Source organism: Folsomia candida, unplaced genomic scaffold (assembly GCF_002217175.1).
Source record: "Folsomia candida strain VU population unplaced genomic scaffold, ASM221717v1 Fcan01_Sc022, whole genome shotgun sequence".
Classification (NCBI taxonomy): Eukaryota; Metazoa; Arthropoda; class Collembola; order Entomobryomorpha; family Isotomidae; genus Folsomia; species Folsomia candida.
Genome location: NW_019091214.1, coordinates 1789685 through 1810200, shown reverse-complemented (window position 1 = coordinate 1810200; position 20516 = coordinate 1789685). Strand labels below are relative to the sequence as shown.

At 40.3% G+C, this 20516-nt stretch overlaps 5 protein-coding genes across 5 annotated transcripts; 4 read left to right on the top strand and 1 right to left on the bottom strand.

Moving 5' to 3' along the window:
- The first annotated feature begins 59 nt into the window (after positions 1 to 59).
- LOC110858748 (NADH dehydrogenase [ubiquinone] 1 beta subcomplex subunit 11, mitochondrial) lies at positions 60 to 1215 on the top strand. Its single transcript, XM_022107608.1, has 4 exons — positions 60 to 212; positions 309 to 542; positions 610 to 744; positions 823 to 1215. Exons 2-4 carry the CDS (start codon positions 309 to 311, stop codon positions 970 to 972), a joined length of 519 nt encoding a protein of 172 aa, XP_021963300.1. The 5' UTR covers positions 60 to 212; the 3' UTR covers positions 973 to 1215.
- Positions 1216 to 1332: 117 nt separating this feature from the next.
- LOC110858714 (STAM-binding protein-like A) lies at positions 1333 to 3446 on the top strand. The gene is made up of 6 exons (XM_022107571.2): positions 1333 to 1736; positions 1809 to 2511; positions 2601 to 2659; positions 2729 to 2812; positions 2884 to 2974; positions 3059 to 3446. The coding sequence occupies exons 1-6, from the start codon at positions 1540 to 1542 to the stop codon at positions 3137 to 3139; spliced, it is 1215 nt and encodes a 404-aa protein (XP_021963263.1). The 5' UTR covers positions 1333 to 1539; the 3' UTR covers positions 3140 to 3446.
- Positions 3447 to 3603: 157 nt separating this feature from the next.
- Positions 3604 to 6871, bottom strand: LOC110858713 (ELKS/Rab6-interacting/CAST family member 1). Its single transcript, XM_022107570.2, has 9 exons — positions 6672 to 6871; positions 6504 to 6558; positions 6076 to 6326; positions 5859 to 6008; positions 5556 to 5788; positions 5103 to 5488; positions 4702 to 5031; positions 4382 to 4627; positions 3604 to 4315 (listed from the first exon to the last, which is right to left on the bottom strand). The coding sequence occupies exons 3-9, from the start codon at positions 6286 to 6288 to the stop codon at positions 4158 to 4160; spliced, it is 1716 nt and encodes a 571-aa protein (XP_021963262.1). The 5' UTR covers positions 6289 to 6326; positions 6504 to 6558; positions 6672 to 6871; the 3' UTR covers positions 3604 to 4157.
- Positions 6872 to 14735: 7864 nt separating this feature from the next.
- On the top strand, positions 14736 to 16752 carry LOC110858692 (tubulin beta chain). The gene is made up of 5 exons (XM_022107542.2): positions 14736 to 14932; positions 15003 to 15114; positions 15198 to 15556; positions 15627 to 15802; positions 15883 to 16752. The coding sequence occupies exons 1-5, from the start codon at positions 14876 to 14878 to the stop codon at positions 16625 to 16627; spliced, it is 1449 nt and encodes a 482-aa protein (XP_021963234.1). The 5' UTR covers positions 14736 to 14875; the 3' UTR covers positions 16628 to 16752.
- A 2160-nt stretch (positions 16753 to 18912) lies between these two features.
- Positions 18913 to 20458, top strand: LOC110858838. The gene is made up of 3 exons (XM_022107725.2): positions 18913 to 19643; positions 19704 to 19800; positions 19892 to 20458. Exons 1-3 carry the CDS (start codon positions 19017 to 19019, stop codon positions 20341 to 20343), a joined length of 1176 nt encoding a protein of 391 aa, XP_021963417.1. The 5' UTR covers positions 18913 to 19016; the 3' UTR covers positions 20344 to 20458.
- Positions 20459 to 20516: the final 58 nt, after the last annotated feature.

Genomic DNA, 20516 nt, shown 5'->3' with positions numbered 1-20516 from the left:
GTGTCGTGTTGTGAGAAGAATGAGATTTTACTCGTGTAGTGCAACTCTTTCCCGGCACAGTTTTCACGCGAGACTGCAAACTTGCGACATACAAAATTTTATTGGTTTCTTTGAATTGTTCAATTGTTTGCAGTCGTCGTCGTCGCCGTCGTCGCCACAAAGTCTGCGACAAGAATTAATTATTATTGTTGGTCAAGTAGTAATCAGTAAGGGTAAGTGTCGATAAGTGCTCATCATCATACTGTAATTTAATTTCATTAAAGCTCGAAAATTCAATTAATTGTAAATTGTAATCTGTAATTGTTCAGATGGCTTCAAGTTTGCTGCGCAGTCTAAAATTGGCATCGTCAGTCTGCCTGCGTCCCGTCGTCTTGTCGCAGCATCGCCAAGTTGGTGCCATTTCTCCACTGCTTCAACAATTGCGACCTATTTCGACCTCCAAGAACAAGGATGGGACCGGAACCGTTACTGCGGACGGGACAGGTGACAAAGTAGAAGATAAGCCAAGGGCGGACGACTTTTCTTACGAGGCAGCAAAAAAGGTGGGTCGTCGTCTTAATTGAGAAGTAAAACATTTGATGATAAACTAACGCTACTAAACTTTTGTAGAAATGGGTATCATTCGGCTTTCACTGGGAGACGGAAGAGCAGGACTTGAGTATCCGAAATTTTATAATGTTTATGACCGTGACGATCGCCATTGTTGGGACTACTTTCATATTAGCGTACATGCCAGATATTAAGGTAATTGATTAATTAATTAATTTCATGTCTGCTTCTGAGAAAATAATGACAATTTATCAGATATCCTTCTTTATACAGAGAAAGCATTGGTTCCAAAGAGAGGCGTATATCGAGCTAGCACGTCGCGAAGCCCTTGGCCTTCCCTTGATCGACCCCAACCTCGTGCCACCAGAGAACATCAACCTCCCGACGGAAGAGGAACTGGGCGAATTCGACATCATCGTGTAACAAGAACACACATAGTCAAATATTTCGAGTAGAGACAAGATCGTTAATAACATTGATAAGTTGTGTAATATTAAATTTAGTAAGAAATGAAAATAATGTAAAAAGTTATTCCCTTCCGCCACATGCACTGTCATTTAGCGAGTCAGCGTTAACGATAAATAACTTATCTTTAAATTTAAGCTCGCCTGGAAAATGATCAATGTCAATTAATAATTAATAATAAAACATGTGAAAGACAAAGAACAGGTTGTTTTATTGGGGTGGGGTCATTTTATGTCGAATTTATGGGTATTTATTTCGTGACGATGACGAATCGTCTCATTTTCATGAAGACAGTGAGACGAACGAGCAGAGCGAGAATCGGGATGATTCACTTCTGTCAACATCTGACTTTTGAGTCATCCCAATTAAGAATATTTACTTAACGTTTAATCTAAATTTTTAAAATTCCAAGTGGCTTATCAAGTACAAAATTGGCTAATATCATAACTTCGGATCATTTCACTGGTGACTGAAAAAGTGAAAGCGAAAAATTCTGAGTAGGTTATCAATTAATCGACAAAAACAATGAGTCGTGGCGATGACTGCCTCCCTGCCGACCGACTGAAGGCCCTGATCGACGAGGGGTCCTCCGTTTCCGTGAATCCTGACACAAAAGCCATCCATTACATCAGGTCAGGACGAGAACTCCTCCGCATGGCGAATAACTATATGGAGGATGGCCAGCTCGACTTGGCCCTTGTTCTTTACACCAGATACCTCACGTACTAATGAAACCCTTAATATTTGTACCTTATCATAGCCGATAAGTTTAGTAAAGCATGATTATCTTGCAGAATATTCCTCCAAAGACTTCGCGCTCACCCCGGTTTCAAAGAGGTTCCCCCCGCAGACAGGAAACTCATTCAGACCAATTGTTCTAAAATCCTGCCCAAAGCGGAAGGTCTCAGAGTCACGTTACTCCAAAGATTTCAAGAAGAGTATGACGCCCATCAGGCGAATTTGGCGAAAGCGGCGGCGGCCGCCGCTGCGAAAAAAGAGGAATCATTATCCCGTCCCCAAAATAATAGTAATAACCGTAGCACAGACGATACCCCTTGGGAAAACCCGTTTCGACACTATAATAACGTTACTCCGAGCGCTCCTATTGTGTCGCCAACTCCGGCGTCTAATTTAGCCTACACCGATATGATGGCTGACCTCCGTATCGAGCAATCAGTTCCCGGATCTGGCGTCACGGTTTCTCCACCATCATCCCAAAATCATCCAGGCTTTGACCGCACAACGAAGCCGAATAGATTCTTGTCCCCGATGAATTCTGGTCTTCGCGAGGTCGTGATTCCGGGAGATCTGATTACTACCTTTTTACGCTGTGCGGACAAGAACACGGAGAACAATGTGGAAACGTGTGGTTTTCTGACGGGGAGGATTCTCCAAGGAAAGTTGGTCATTACCGATCTGATAATTCCGAAACAGGATGGGACATCCGATTCTTGTCTAGCGAAAGGGGACGAAGAGTATATCATGGTGCAGGACAGGGTATGGATGATGTGATGATATCTGTTTATCAAGTCAAGGATTAATTTAATTAAGACCACATCGCTCATGATTCATGACAATTTTTGCAGTTGGATTTGATAACGTTTGGATGGATTCACACTCATCCGAGCCAAACTGCGTTTTTGTCGTAAGAACAATTTTGCCTATATTCTTGACCTTACCAACTTCTGGATTTTAATTTTCCTTTGCTTTTCAGATCTGTCGACATGCACAGTCAATTCTGTTATCAGCAAATGATGCCGGAAGCGATAGCAATTGTTTGCTCGCCAAGGAAGAATCAGTAATTAATTAACTAATTAAATAAACCTCTTATCGAGCAAGGTAACCATTAACCTTTTGACATTTCTGCAGGGTGGGAACATTCACCTTATCACCGGAAGGAATGGAAATGATTGGAAGTTGTCCCCACACGTCAGGATTTCATACACATCCTCACACATCGGTGAATTTATTAATAAATGTTGACTTAATCCTATCTTGATGTATTATTTTAATTATTTATATTCTTTTGCTTATCATTTCACAGGTACCCCTCTTTATCGACGCCGTGCACCACATTTTTGATAAGTCGAGACAAGTCAGCGTCCATGATTTGAGATATACGTAAAATAATGTGATTTACATAATCTGTTATCGATTTCAAATTCAACCCCCAGTTTTTCTGCGAGTGTTTTCTGATTAATAATGAAGTAATACATATACATACTGAATGTGATGATGATTTATTATAGCTTATGAGTGTATAATGTGATATTTAACTAAATGGAAATTAAAATGTGTTGATGCAAGTGCTAAATTGATGCAATTTCGTTATTTATTTGTAAGGTATTCAAAATAAGTTTAATTGATCTGTGTGCCAATAATTAACTAATTACTTAAATAATCCGTCTAATAAATTATACTCATGAAATGAATCTCTTTTGTTAATAAGATAACCCAAGTTTATTACAGGATAGACTTGCATAACACTCTGCCAGTACTTTTTCATACGTGAATGCTCTTCTTATTCGGCACGTTAGGATTGGGGACAACCCTCCAAGTGAATTAATCAAACACTGAATAAAACACTGCTTACTTGAACGAAAACTGTAATTTTTATTTAATTTTAGCATTTCATTCCTTACTGGTGAGAACAAGTATGCAAATATTTCAATTATTTTTATCAATTTCATCACCACTCCGCTCACAAACGAATACTTACATTAATTCAGAAGATTTTTTTTAGATAATAGCAAGCAGCAGGTGATGTAAAATTTTATGATTAATTGACCAATTAATACTTAATACTTGTGGTCAGGACTCCATTACAATCTATTTAATTAATCAATATCCAAATAACTTAATAATATTAATATTAATACGACTATAATAACATTCAGTTCATCAATCAACACATATCATTGTTGTTGCTACAATACAATACAAAAAATGAGCGACAATCGATTTCCAACTTCGTCCCACCCAGCAATACAACAATACAATACTCGTTTAAAAAAGAGATAATTGCAAAGTTTAGGTTAAACTTGACTTGAATTTTTTCATGAATTAAAATAATATTAATAGTTATGCTATGTTCTTTATCATCGTCACGTCATCTTCCGCCGGACGTGACGACACTGCGATCTTCAAGTCTTTGTGGTTGACGTGTCCATGGGAGAGGGCGACGGCACAGCAGCCGGACTCATCACAATTTCCAATGGGGCGGGCGACGGGGCCGGAGATGTCATCGTGCTATCTCCTGGAGTTCGTGGCTCCTGATTGCGTTGCTGCTGTTGCTGATCACCTATATACACCGTGTTTAGATATATTTTTATATAGGCCATAAGGTCAAATTACTAAGGTCAAGTACTTGTCAATGGTGGCGCAGGTCGAGCAAACCGTTCCCGGCTGGAATGACGAATCGGGGGTGATGAGGATGACACCAAAATGTGAGATAACTGTTGTGCCGACGTTGTAGTGACGACGAGAGGAGCGTTTCCTGCGCCGCCTCCGCCCATCAAGGATGATGGACCCACCCAACCATGTCCATTGCATAAGTGACACCGATTCACCGGACTGGGCGGACTCATCATGATGTCACGAGAGCAGGAGGATCCTTAGTTATTATTAAATATCAACAGTTAAATACTAATGCTAATGTGCTTGATGTAAATAATGAGACTTCCTCACCAGGACTGATTGGACGTGACCCTGGCGAAGGCACAAAGGGTCCCGGACTCCTCCCTCCACGAACTTGATGCTGCTGTTGTTGCTGGTTGTTAGCCGTGAGAAGGGGGGGCATTGTGGAGAGGATACTATTCGAGAGGGAGCCGGCATGGGCGGCCATAGATTCGTGAAAGTGACGCTCGTCCTCCATCTCCAAACTCGACTCGGATTCAGACAGGTGGCGACAGAGAGATTCGCGACGATCCATTTCCAACTGCAGGCGGCGTTGCAGGCGGAGATTTTCTTCACGAATTTGCCTCTCCTCCATGGCAAATTGGTTCATCTTTTCAGAATCTGGAGAAAAAATTCCAAATTAATTTTTGCAATGGAAAATACATAAGGTTTTTTGATTATTTTCAACTAACGCTGTTGTTGTGCAATGTTCAACTGTCCTTTTAACCTGTCCACCTCATTCCGTAAGAGTTGGACATTGCTGCTCAGTGTGATCACGTCTTCCGGTCCGTACGCGGCAGGATTATTCCTTCCCGGTCCGAGCATGGGTAACCCCCTTGGACTGTTGTTGTTGCTGTGAGGGGAGCAACCGCTGTCCCCACTTCCACTACCACCACTGTTCTGACTATTTTGAATATTTTGAAGTCTGAGTCTCAGAAATTGCTCGCCACCACCACCGGCCGCTCCACCACCGCCACCACTCAATGGTGGAAGGGAGGATGTCGTCGATGAGGCGGAGGACGACGATTGGTCACCGCCGCTGGTCCCTTGACCCAGTTCTATTTTAGCTTGAAGATTCCTACACACAAAAAATAAGTACTTGTCAATTAATCCCTAATTAATAAAGTCTTAACCATAATCTTGACCTTTTTTCAGCCTCTAATTTATCCATTCGCTTCCACAACCGGTTCACTAGAGCTTCTTGTTCTTGTTCCAGCGTATTCTCCAACTCAACCTTTTCTCTTCGCAGTTGTTCTAAATTATTCTGTTTGGCGTTCGTCTCTGCTTCGAGCTTCTCTATTTTGCGCATCAACTTGTTCACTAAACATTCCTGTTCTTGCTCCAGCGTCTGCTCCAGTTTGCATTTCTCTTGGCGAAGCTAAAAGAATAAAAACAATTTAGAATGGCACTTTCAAAACTTGTAATTTTTTTACGGGGTCACACCACACCTGATTCAATTTTTGGGACAAATCGTTAGTGAGACATTCCTCTTCCTGCTCGTAATGATGGGCCAGGGTTTCCTTTTCCTTCTTGAGTGCCTGAATCTTTTTGAGGAGCGTATTTGAAATAAACTCCTCCTCCTGCTCCGCTTTCGCTTGCTAAAAACAACCAGTTTTGGTTATTGAAAAATACTTATTTTTTAAAGTAATTGCATTCTCTTCTCACAATATTGACGGAGGCTTGTCGCAAGTGTCGATTTTCCTCCTGCAACGATTTCACGCGCAACTTGAACGTGTCGAGTTCCACTTTGAGAACGCGATTTTGCTGTTGAAGGGACTCGATGCGTTTGTAGAGCTGTTCTCGACTGACGGGACTGGGCGGCATCATGAGGGGACCGTCAATCGAGCTTGAATCACTCTCAGAGGCGGAGTCAGCCATTCTAAATAAATAAAGGTCGTCTACCACTGCACCCAAACCTGTCAATCATACAAAACAGTTATTCAGTGCACATATTTTTCCAACAAAATGAAATCACTTGAATAAATAGGCCTTATCTATACCCTGCATAAGATAACAACTTCTTATTATGAAGTTATCTTAACAATAATTATTATAAGTTTGCCAATATCGAACACTCAAAATGAAAAACTTACTTATTATTAACTCTCAAGAAACTGAACCGTCAACTTCTCCGGGACCACGACAATTCTGCACAAATTAGAAAAAACATTAGCCACTTGCAATAACAAAGTAATTAAATAAATCGTCGAATTGTCAATTGTGAGTCACAATTTATGACAAGTTTGATTTGGTTTATTTACTTGGACCAACTCGGCGCCCCTGTTGTGGGGGAGGTGGTGGTGGCCTTGTCGTCACACGAATGATGAGGCGACGACCTTTATCCCGCGGAGTCGGCGTCCCACCCAATTGACAATTAATTGCAATTAAAGAAAGTCTGGTGCAGCCGGAACAATAAATAAGTCGTAAATAGCAACAAGGCATCGATTGAGACGAGCGGGTCTGCCTCAAGCAACACCAATAAACTCAACTCCCCCCGCAGTCTAGAAGAACCCAAGCGATGCATACTTTGTTCTGGATCATTTACATTTACATGCGAATTTTTTAGCATTGCAAAAATAAAAGATATTTAGCATAATCTGAACGATTACCAAGGAGCAGCAGCAACAAAGGCAGAAGATAGAAAGAAAAAATTGTACGCCTTTCTCCTGGACCGATTCATTTTTATGCCCGTTGCAATTGAGACGACAGGTACATGGGGTCAGGAGGGGTTATCCTTCATTAAAGAGATTGGACAACGGATCACTACCGCGACTGGAGAACCACGCTCCACAACGTTTCTCCTCCAGCGACTCGGCATTACAGTTCAACGTGGAAATGTAGCTTCAATCCTGGGGACACTTCCACCAGGAAAAAAGTTTAATGAAGTTTATTATATCTAAAACTACCATGTATTTTACAGACATTGTTACTCTGTACAGAAATAAGTGTATTTTATGTTTAATAAATTGTAGTAATATCTGAACGATAATGATTAAAACATAAGAATTGGGAATCTGTAAGCATTTACAGGTGATTAGCTCATCATACTCATCATACCCATCATTTGTGCAAAATTCTGTTATCGAGTCTCATCATTTCAATTTAACAATTCTATGTATTCTGTCACTTTACAAGTTTCCAACTCTGTGCATGGAATTTAGCAAACATACTCATAAAATGAAACTTCATGCCAAGGTTGCTTGACAACTTTAGTATTACAAGGTTGCGACAATTGCTTAGACGACTGAAAAACCTTAATTTTCGAAAAGCCTGGGAGCTCATGCTCGAACGCGTCCTTAACTTAGCGACGTCGTAAATTAACCTTATAAAAACTAATTAATTTTGACCTGGATACCATTTAAAAACGGAATTAAAAATGGTTTCTATTGCATTTGGGGGCGGATTTACTGGGGGGCAGAATACCATTGAGACCGACTTGTGGGGCGGTGATAAAATCAGTTGGGAACTGAATTAATGCAAACCGATTTTGAATATTCTACTGATGCAGTTATGATTTATTAGAGACCTGGAACTGATTCGACAACAAAAATTAGAACATAATACATTTTTAACATGAAATTGCAACTGAACCAAATGAACACACGATATTAATTTTGATAAAAAGATCGGATTTGATTTTGATAGTACTACAAAAATAAACTAAACGAATAAATCGTCATCATTCATGTCATCAATTTGATGACACTGATTTTGGGATGCATTTTATATTTTAAACAAGTTATTAGCTATAATTTTGTCCTTCAGTGTTCTGTGACTTGTTCCGATCGGTGGTGACACTATTGCGAATATATTAGCTAAAGAGAACGTTGTGATAATTTAAAAAAAATATGAACTGTATCATATTTACAACATGATACAGGTCAGAGGTCAACGCCGACCAATTTATTAGCGGCGCCCATGTTGGATAATTTTTCGGGGGCGCGGCGTGACCTCTGATGCACTTCCTCCGAGTTCCTCCCCCACTACAACTACAACTCTAAACTCTAAAAAAATTAGTTCAGGCTTGAAGAAAAACCAACGACAAATAAGGAGGAAAGAATGGAACTGAGAAAATTTTCTCAGTCATTTTATTTTTATTTTTTCCTACACCTTATTGATGTAGCCCGGTCTCAACGGAATTCTGTAACCATACACCTTATTGGTGGAATCCGTCGCCAACGAGAAAAAGTTGGCCTACACCTTATTGGTGTAGTCCGTCGCTAAGGCGAAAAATTTAGCCTACACCTTATTGGTGTAGTCCGTCGCCAAGAGATCGAAATCGCCCTCCACCTTATTGGTGGAATCCGTTTTTAAAAGGTTAACGACGCCTTAATAACGACAAATTATAACGTATGCTCATCATTTGTCAAGGCGTCGGAAAATGTTGTCGTTATGAGTTTAACGACATTGTCGGAAAAAAATCGTTAAAATTTGTAATCCATTTCCGATTAAGGGAGTGGTTCACAACGATCTTGGTAACTGAGGAGTTTTGTTCTTGCGTTTACTACCACTTTATTTTAGGTGTAGGAGTGGGATAAAATTTCAACCCACTTGTAATAACTTGTCAAACTATCCAAGAAAATTCTTAAGTAAAATGGGGAAGTCATTGTGAGCAGACATGTTTTAGAGTTTTTAAAATTATGTCATAATTTAAAAAGTTACAGAATTTACAAAATCAAGATTTTAGCTTAAAATTTGTTTGGAAATTCCGTTACGGACTAAAATGGGTATTCAGAAAAATGCAAAAATACAGGTCCTCTTAATATTGAGTGTACAAAATTAGTTTTAAGGTAAATGCAACTTTGATATTTTAATCTAAAGCTAAATTTTGATACTATAAATAAGTCGTTTTGAAAAAATTAGCAAATTAATTTTTGAGCAAATTTACTATGAAAAATTGCGAATTGTGAAAAAATTTTGAGTTATCTAAAAATCTCATTTTTCATAAGCACAGAAGCGCCGCATAATTATATTTTTCCTTCAATCTCTCGATTAGGACTGCCAATGACTTCGACTCGAACTGTTCGAGTCAACGCATTTGACTCATGAGTTGCTGAGGATGAGTTGAATTGAGTTTGAGTCAATTCATTTCATTCATTCAATTCATTTCAAACGACTCATTTCAAAATGAGTGACTTGAACAATAACGAGTTTGAGCTGAGTTGCGGAAACTCATTAAGAATTTTTTATTGTCAATTTACCCTTTTTAAGATTTTCACCTTGATCGTACTCAGCGAAAATTTTATTTAAAAATCAGAAGTTCAAATGGGATTATTTGGCATCTTTGTAATGCATTTACTTAATACGTTACTCTAAAAATAGGTGAGTTGACTAATATTATATGAGTTGAGTTTCAGTCATTGACATTTAGTTGAGTTTGAGTTGAGACGAATTTGAGTCGACTTGAGTTAGAATCGACGATTTATATTATTGAGTTGAGTTAACTCAACCCATTGTCTCAAAACTCATGGAATTGATTCAATTTTAGAAATTGCATTTGATCTATAATTACTATTTTTTCCCGTTTGTAATAATTAAAGCTCTAAAATTAAAATTTGATTTTAATAATTGAGATATAAATTAAAGAAATTGCATTTAAATTTAATTATGTGCCAATCTCCGATAATAAAATTTCGGGCAGTCCAGCGACCCAATTTATCCTAAAAAAAAGTTGGCGTCAACCTACGCAAACCAACATATACCCACTCCCTGGTCAACAATCGTTAATAGCTTCTCGACCCACTCCACCATAAAATATTTGCATAATATATGAACTGATCCTAATTAACAGCAAATTACGACAAATTTATCTCGTTTCGACAGCTATTTAGGCGTCGAAAACTTTTACGACAAATTCCATGGTCTTACCGACAGTTTTGAGCATACGTCGGTGTCGTTACTAGCGACAAGTGCTAAGGACACATGCTCAAATGTGTCCTCAGCAATACCGACATCGCTAAAAATTATTTTGAGCATGTGTCGCTAATTTTTACGACGTCGCTAAGCTAACGACGCGTTCGAGCATGAGCTCCCTGGAGTCTGTAGACTCCAGTGTGCGCCGCACAAATTTTCACCCAAAAAATAAAACGCCCAAAATTTGTCAACACTCACATTTCGTTCCCTTGAATTAATTTCGTAACCATAGATACAAGAATCAGTGCAGTTGTAAATGTAAAATCGGCTATTTCGGCGTTCCGGCAAAAATTTGTCTGCTTTAATTACCGTTAGCGATGGCCCAAATAATTAGCGCTTCAAAAATGAAGGTTTTTGAAGCTCTCGAAGCCAGGATGATTCAATTCGTTTCCTCTTAGGGTGCGGCCGTAACTCAGTCAACGAATTAATTTTTAATTATTTGATAATTTGGTAGATTTTGCCAATCACTGACAATGAAGCCCGAGTAGTAGTTTTTAATTGCTGACTAATTGCTCTATTTTTCTTAGGTGAGGCATAGTAACCATGACCACATGAAAAAGTGCATGGTTACGGCGAAGCCTAAAGGTGCGTTTATGCTTCACGTCACCGTCACGTCCTCCTCCAAATCCGATTTTTTGATTGGTTAAAATTTTTAATTGTCGTAGTGATAATTTCGTTCAGCCAATCAAAAAATCGGATTTGAAGGAGGACGTGACGATGACGTGAAGCATAAACACCACTTAAGAATGCAAACAGACCCCCCCTCCCAAAGTTCCACTCAAGTTTGTGACAAAACGGCTAATCGTATCAAAATGGTGTAAAAGACAATCGTGCAGACCTTGCTGGGTAGATGATGCCCGTCAGGTCTAGAGACATGGCAATCTTACTTTAACGCATTTAAAATCGATTTTAAACTTTCAAACGACTGGCAAATTCATTTCTTCCATGCAATGATAGTGCGAGACCCTGATTTTCATGTGCAGAAATCTATAACGCGTCATTTAAAGCAAACCCGAGCGAAATCGGATAAGAAATGAAAAACTTTTCTTGGTGGTATCTGCAACCAGTTACGTTACTTCTAGCAGTCCTCCATTACTTATCATGCATACCTAAATACGAGGTTTCCATTAGTAACCAACATAAGTGAAACAATTGAGACCTGTACTGGCGTATGGAAATATGTACATCTACATATATTATGTGTATATCTAATATTTATGCACACTCTTAACTGAAGTTAAGAATGTACACTCTTAAAACCCGGTGCTAATCGTAACCAAACGGTGTACATATGCCACTTAACCAAAAGGTGATATGTTTTTCACAGCCTGATGATAAATCTTCCAGGCATGGGGACAAATTGTCACTAGCTAGTGTTAATTTTAGGTGAGACACCTTATTACCGCACGGTGAAGTCACATACGCACACCGTTTGGTGACGATTAACACCGGGTTTTTAAGAGTGTAATAGAACATGTAATAGCTCCGTACTAAAGTTTTGCCATATCGGCAGCAAATTTTTACGGACCGGTATAATTTTAATACCACGCAGGAACTTTGATACTGAGAAAACAATACCTACCTGAATATACCAGATTTCTACAGTGTATTTACACTTACATATAGGGAATTTATCTGATATGTAACGCATCTGCACTCAAAGGTTATAATTAATTTGGTATGCAATGCAATGCATCTATACCATAGGGGATGGTGAAGTGAATTTGGGAGGGACTCTTATTTTTAGGCTTAAAAACAAAAAAATAAATGAATTCTTAAAAAAAAGCTTAGGTGAGGCTTGCTTAAAAGAGGAAAACAAGCTGTTATCATCGTGTACTAAAATAATATGCGAAGTCAATGCTCATCTCACGATTTATAATTTTTGGCAAATATAACAGCAAATTATATGCGTTTGGGACAATTTGCCTCGCCGTGGGCCAGTTTGTGATACGAAGAATTAAAATATATTTTAAAATTTATTAGTGTCCAATGTCGATAAATAATTCATACGGAATGATGCGGGATTTAGTTAATTTCGTTATTAATAATCGCTTGCTGATCAAATTTACGAAGTGTGGGTTATATATAATATAAAATATTATAGTTCAGAACACTTAATTTTTCAAATATATGTAGGCTGATTTTTGAAACATATTCATGCAAGTCATCAAAAATAACAGAATCAAATAATAACGAAGTTTAATTACTGCAATACGTATCATAGCTAAATATAGTTCAAATTTAGCTATGATCATTAAAAGATATATTTATATCAAACATTTAATCACGGCCCACGGCGAGGTATATTGTCCCAAACGCATATAATTTGCTGTTATATTTGCCAAAAATTATAAATCGTGAGATGATCATTGACTTCGCATATTATTTTAGTACACGATGATAACAGCTTGTTTTCCTCTTTTAAGCAAGCCTCACCTAAGCTTTTTTTTAAGAATTCATTTATGCATGACAGTATTTCTACGTACACATTTTTATTTATTATTCTTTCGAGATTTGAGGCATGTCATACAACGTGTTAACATTTTTACCAAAATTTGTTTTAGGCCTTTTAAGGCCATGAGCGAGAATTTCCATTTTTGCGTGACATTTTTCTAGCGAGGGAGATAAATACAAATTCTCGCTTACGGATTCCATCAGAATTTCGCTTAAACTTAAAATGCGTGGGAATGAAGTGGTTTTTTCCGATTTTGACCTGACCAATTTTAAATTGTTCACACAAGGAAATTAGCGCAAGTCGTTGTACCAAAATCAGCCAAAGTCAAGATTTTTTCAAATGCTGTAAATTTTTCCAATTTTGACCCGACTTCAAAAATGAAAGAACCTTTTTGCACATAACTCAAGACAAATCAACTTTTCAAAAACTTTTAATTTTTCAAAAATTTCTGGTTTGTTACATTTTTCAAAATTTTCAAAATTTATCATAATTTAAAAATTTGTGCGAGGGAAAAAACCACGTCACGCCCAAAAATTTTAAACAAAATTATGTATGATGGAATCTGTACTTTCGTCTTTCCTCCCTCGCGAGAAATATTTCACAGTTGACAGTAAAAATGAAAATTCTCGCTCACTGACTTCGTCATAATTTCGTTTAAACTGGGCATTATGATAAATCCTGAAGCACGTGTTTAATGATTTTTTTAAAGCTACATAATTGTCGTGGTTTCGTCAAAATCGGAGCGAGACCGCTGGCGTTATCGCATTGTTAGTTAAATGACCCCCACCGACCAACCACTTGACCAATCATGCCCAACGTAGATTGACTATCTATAGCATTTACTGATTTCTCAAAATCGTCATATCGAGCTGAAATGTTGCTTACGTGTCTTAATGGAAGAATATGGAATGAAATTGGTAAAATTTTTATCTGGAGCGACTCTATGGGGTGACGGGTGACCCATCCAGATTTTTAGAAATTGCTTTAAAAACATGAAATCCGGCATGGTGATACTTAATGGCTTCTTATGAATGAATTTAAAGTTAAAAGTGCAACCAGAGTGACCCTGGAGGCTCACCCATACCGTTTTGAAACGTTATTATTTCATCTGAAATTTGATATGGGGGATAAAAACCACTTCTGGATAGCACACCCAGCTTTAGAAGTTCAAGATGTTAAAGATTTGTATGCCAAATAATAGAAAATCTAACAAACATTTAGCTATCCACAACAAGGAGTTTGGTAGTATTGAGGGTATTCATTATTTCTTCGTATCCATCGTATCGTAAAATAGTTTACGAAGAAGAAACAAGGGGTCAGGTTTAGTAAAAATCGTAAGCGTAGTAACGTGATTTTCGATGACAAAATCTTACGACGCTTACAAAATCTCGTAAGCGTCGTAAGTTATTTTACGATACGAAGAATACTAAAGATACGAAGAAATAATGAATACCCTCATTATGTCGGCCAATTCGGAGAAAAATTTAGAACTCTGACGCAATGGACTCTGTCCCTGACTCGGCTATGGAGTCTTCCTGAACGCACTGTAGATTTTTATTGTGTATTTTAATTTATTATTTAATTTCTACGTTAGTAAAATTGTGCCGCACAAGCAGTTTATGTAAAAGTATGAATTTATGAACAGACAGGCAGACAGACACATGGGTACACAAGGCTGGATATTATAATATCCAGCTTTTCAAAAAATGAAAATTTCCATTTTTTCCGAGTTACGGCCGAACCCAGAAACACCGGCCGTAGCCGTTAGTGATTGAAGAATCCTGTCTCGAAGCAATTGTCGTAACCTTGTATTATGATAAATTGTCAAGCAATCTTGACTTCATGCAAAAAAGGTCCCGATAGGCGCAATAAATGCAAAATGTAATAAAGGAGAAATTGCCCTGCCAACGGATTTTTACCAGACGCAAATTTTTGCAAAAATGCGACAAATTGCAATTTGAGCTCAGTTGACTTTTACATTTTGACCCGGACACATCGTCCTCGCACTTTTTTTCTCCATTTTTGTCTCTTCACTTATCAATCAACCACACCCACTTACCTTACCTTACCTTATCATACATCATCTGGGTTATCATCATGAGGGAAATTCTCCACGTTCAAGTTGGTCAGTGCGGAAATCAAGTCGGGACAAAGGTAAACGTCTGCAGAGGTCAAATCTCTTAAATCTTCTCACAATAATTAAATTCCTCAAAAATGTGTCTAGTTTTGGGAAACCATCTCTGAAGAGCATGGTCTCGATACGGAAGGCACCTACCGTGGCGACAAGGACGTCCAACTTGAACGTCTCAACGTTTACTTTGCCGAAACGACGAATGGTATAACGACCTGAGAAAACCTTTGACCTTTCATCTTCCTTCCCTCGATTTTCGTAATCTTAATTTTGCCTTATCTTTGATAGGAGCCAATAAATACGTCCCCCGCGCCATCCTTGTCGATCTCGAGCCAGGAACGATGGACTCGATCCGCTCCGGACCGCTTGGCCATCTCTTCCGCCCCGACAACTTCGTTTTTGGTCAATCCGGTGCTGGCAACAATTGGGCGAAAGGACACTACACGGAGGGCGCCGAATTGGTCGACGAAATAATGGACGTCGTTCGCAAGGAGTCTGAAGCCTGCGACTGCCTTCAAGGTTTCCAACTCACACACTCACTCGGCGGAGGCACTGGCTCGGGCCTCGGAACTTTGCTCATCTCCAAACTCAAGGAGGAATTTCCCGACAGGATTATCTCCTCTTTTGGCGTCATCCCGTCGCCAAAGGTCTGGTCACGAGTCGACCTAGAAATTTCATGATAAGTACATTTATTAATGACTATTTTTACTTATTTAGGTATCTGACACGGTTGTTGAACCCTACAATGCGACCCTCTCGATCCACCAGCTTCTCGAATCAACGGACGAAGTATTCTGCATCGATAACGAGGCCCTGTACGATATTTGTTTCCGAACTCTGAAAATAGCCTCCCCTTCCTACAAAGACCTCAACCATATCGTCTCCCAAACTATGTGAGCATAAATAACTAAATAAATACCCATCGATAACAACTTATCTTAACAATCTCATCACTCATTATGCATGTTTTAAGGTCTGGCCTTACGACCTGCCTCCGTTTCCCCGGCCAGCTCAATGCCGACCTGCGTAAACTCGCCGTGAACATGGTTCCTTTCCCTCGCCTCCACTTTTTCATGCCAGGATACGCCCCACTCTGTTCGCCAGCCTCCAAGGCCTACGAAAACCTCACCGTCGCCGAACTGACGAACCAACTTTTCGACGCTCGCAACATGATGACCGCTTGCGATCCGCGACAAGGCAAATATCTCACCGTCGCGACCATCTTTCGCGGCCGGCTGTCCATGAAGGAGGTGGACGAAACCATGCTGGCCGCGCAGAACAAGCACTCGCCCCTCTTCGTGGAATGGATCCCGAATAACATCAAGGTCGCCGTGTGTGACATTCCTCCCACGGGACTCGCCATGAGCGCCACGTTTATCGGAAATTCGACCGCGATGCAGCAAGTGTTCAAGCGGATTACGGACAATTTTGCAACCATGTTTCGTCGGAAGGCGTACATCCATTGGTACACGGGCGAGGGGATGGACGAACTCGAGTTCACCGAGGCAGAGTCTGACATTCACGACCTTATCGCCGAGTACCAGCAGTATCAGGATGCCGTCAATGAGCCAGAGTTTGGGGATTCGTATGCCGAAGGGGACGAGGAGACGGAGGGCAGTTACGCCGAAGAGATCAAGGAGAAGAAGGAGGTAGCGCAAGAAAAGGTGGACCCCAATATTACGACGGGAGGAGACGCGAACAATAACGTCGTGGCCTAATCTCTCTCACCGGAAGTTCTTCCCTTTATCATGTTGATAACCCGAAACTAAATATCTCAGAGTGATCACTTTTATTTGTAAAACTAATAATGCGTTGTGATGATAATACAAATCTCTAAATTGCTCCGTACGAAATGAAATTGGTTTACTTGTGCTTGTGCTATTTATTACTTCATGTTTTTTCGGGATAATTGTATTAAATTGCATAGTAGCTTATCATTCATTGGCTCATCTTACTAGTATATACAGATTACCATTATGTGACTTTTTATCGATAGTAGCCGTGTGGAGGTTCAGGTGGATAAGGATTATAATAATTTGGTGGGGTTGGATTATAGTAAGGATACATTTGCGGTGGTGGTGGTGGAGGAGGGTAGTAGAATGGTTGAGGGAATGGTTGGTACATGGGTGGGGGTGGATAATACCCGGGCATTTGTGGAGGTGGGTAGCAGGGAGGAGGCGGGTAGTTATTATAGGATGGAGGTCGTTGCATCATAATTTCGGCCGCTTGTGGTTGTGGTGACATCATCATCTTGACCTCTCTTGTCGGATTGAGCACGTCGACCTGGCTTTGCAAATGGGGTGGATACGTAGTCCTCCCGATGGGGGCTCGCTTCTCTCTTCGCGTCAACTCCTCATCCTCACCACTCACTTCCGGTTGGCGAGGACAACAAACCTGCCTTCCTCCATCCGCCATTTCTGCGATGACCTTTTGTGCCTGGATCCATCCTCCACCAAACGCTTGCGCCATGACGTCCGGCAACTTTTTGGGTGGTGTTGGACAAGCACAGTCGTACTGGCACTTGCGACAACAACGACACGTGTCGACGGAAAAGATCCCACACGTCGTGCAGCGCCCACTTCGACGACCAGGATGAAAATTTTGCTTGACTTCCGGTTTTATGGTGGTGGTGGCGTCACCCTCTTCTCCGCAGAGGTAGTTGTCCACGTGGTATTTCGACTTGATGGGGAAGTCGCGAACCCAGGAGGGCGGATGCGTGTGACCTCCGCGTGTGGACACGAATTTCTTCAAACCACGGACAACGAGTTTCTTCTTGGGGTCGACGGGATTGGGAGATGACGAGGAGGACGTGGAGTACGACGAATAAGAACTTGTGGCATCGTTGTCGACAGGTTTGGTGGATGGGATTGGTGGTTTCGTGGGCACTGTTGCTGTTGCGACGGTCAGTTCGATTTGGGGAATAATAAAACTATGCGTCTTTTTCATCTCGTTTAAAATTCCGTCATCTCCCCGACAATTTTGACCAATAATAAACTTCTCTCCACTATTTCCTGGCTTGATAAGGGTGTCACCATCTCCATTTGTTGACCTGTGACCCTGCCCCTCATTTCTGAACAAGGGATCCTCACAATTTCTGAAATTGAGTCGTGGAATTGGATACCCTGACGCATCTCCTTCTTCTTCAGAGACTTCTTCCGATATGGCGTGGGCTTTCTTGCCGTCACCTTGATTTGACCTCCCTGGAAAAATTACGTCAAGCTGGGTCATAGATGAGTTGGATTTATGACAATCCCCAAGATATCTCTCGGTACTAAAATCTTGTGCATCGTGGTCATTATCAGTTCGTGATGCTGCCTTCGCTATGGTCTTGTTAAAGGTGCTACTGCTGCTCCGACGAGAATTAACCAAAACGAAGGAGGGGATGACTCCAAGGTTGGGAAAAGTGAGATTTTCGTCTCCAATAACTTTCTCTTCACCATCGACAAGATCTATCACTTCCGGTGACGACGAGACCAATCCCGGCTTCGTTACAGTAACATCTTCAACTTGTTCATCCACCAAAAAATCATCTTTTCCGGCGTCATCATCACCCATACTTTTCGAATCAGCACGAAAGGAACATGTCGAAGGACGGGAAATGCTTTCATCGTCACTCGGTTCGACGGACATGGACGGGTCATGTACATGATTCTCAGCCAAATCTCCATTTTTACTCTGGTATAAAAAGTACGAGCAATCTCAGATTGTAAAATTGCAAAACGAAATGTAATTTTCAGAGCACAAAAACTTACCAAATTTTTCCCCATTTTTTTCGCTTGATTAAAATATATCCCAAATTTGTAAATATTCTGATTTCTTGTCAATTAAAGATTTATATGCAGAATCCGTAAAAATATAATGGTGCAATTAAAATTTTGATGCCGCAGATCAAAAGATATTTAAGATTTAATACTTGGCAACTTATTGCAGCAAAATTTCGACACAAAACGTTTCAAAATTTTCAAAATTATTTATTTGTATCAACACAATTCGAAAAATCCTACTCAAAATTATAAATTACTAATTTTACCAAGCGCTAAATTCTTGTACAAATCAGGCCCAAAATTTTAGTACTTGTAATTCTAAAAATCCCCAAAATTCAAAACCATGTGGAAGAACCACCAACAAAAAGTGAACAAATTAATGAAATACAACCACCCACCGTCAAACACTCACAGCCGAAACCTCCACCCACTCAGCCACCACGGGTCAAAAAGGGCCACCCAACTGCAAGTTCACAACAGGACCAGCACTTCTCCGCATGACCAAGTGCCCTCCATTTCCGGTCGCATTTCAACCAGTCAAGCCTCCTCCATCGCCATTGGTCCTGGTCACGTCCATGTCAACATCCACCTGACTGACGATGACTCCACCACATTTCTTCCCCCTCCGTCCCCACTTCAAAATAAGTCCGGCAAAAATGTCGCCATGGCCGAACGTAAGAAAACGGTGCCCTTGATCGGAAAGAAGACGCGGACCGAATTGAAAGCGGTGGAACAACGCAACCTGGCGAAATCCAATTTATCCCGAAAGATACACTTTCTCGCTCGAAAAACGCACTTTGAGCCCGACCAGATCCGCGCCCTGTTGGAAATCTTTCGCAAAATTAGTGACGTCACGGGGACCATGGATCGGCTCAGATTTCGTGAAACGCTTCACTCCACACTCGGTCTCACCAGCGATTTGATGCTCGACAGGATATTTGCCAGCTTTGATGGCGACAATGAAGGCAGTGTATGGAAATACGTCATGATATGCAAATTAGTGACGTATGTAAATTGAAACTTTTACTAGGTATCTGACACAGAATGGGTTCTCGGTCTCTCAGTCATGCTCAAAGGCACGCTTGACGAACAAATTTCCTATGCTTACGAAGTTTACGACGTCAATGGTAAGTGAGGAAGAGAATTACGCAAAAATATGCAATTATGCAAATTATTTCGCAAAAACTGGTAATTATCGATACAATTAACTGCTTAAAGCCGACCAAGCCATCGGTCGCGAAGAGTTGACATCCTGCCTACGCGGCTGTCTTCACAACGTACCCGGCGTCGACCTTGACTTCGACTTGGAGGAAGGTTCTCGAGAAATGGTGGAGCTGGCGATGCGAAAATTGGACCTAGATCGCGATGGGTCAATAAAATTTGGTGATTTTCGCCTCGCAGTGCAACACGACCCCCTTCTTTTGCAAGCCATTGGAGAATGCTTACCCACAGATAAGGCCATGATGACCTTTCTCGCCTTATTCGACACGGACACGAGGTCCTACTCGACCTACCTCTCGCACCCTTCCGATCCCGCTTGGGAGCGAGAAAACAACAAATTCGACCCCCACAGGGCTGAAGTCATTCAGAAACAAAAGGCAAAATTAGAAGCCAAGCACCACAAGTCGTCGGCAAATGTTTTGCGGTCTATTTTCAGAAATTCAGAGTGATCGAATGTTACAACTGTGGGGAAATAATTTACAAAATTTCGAACAACAAAATTCTCAGTATAAAAAAAATCCAATTAAAATTTTCATAATTGAAAAAAAAATAATTCAAAATGAACCACCGCTATAAATTTTTTATGATTTTGTTGATCAAATTTGACGTCACAAAATATAAA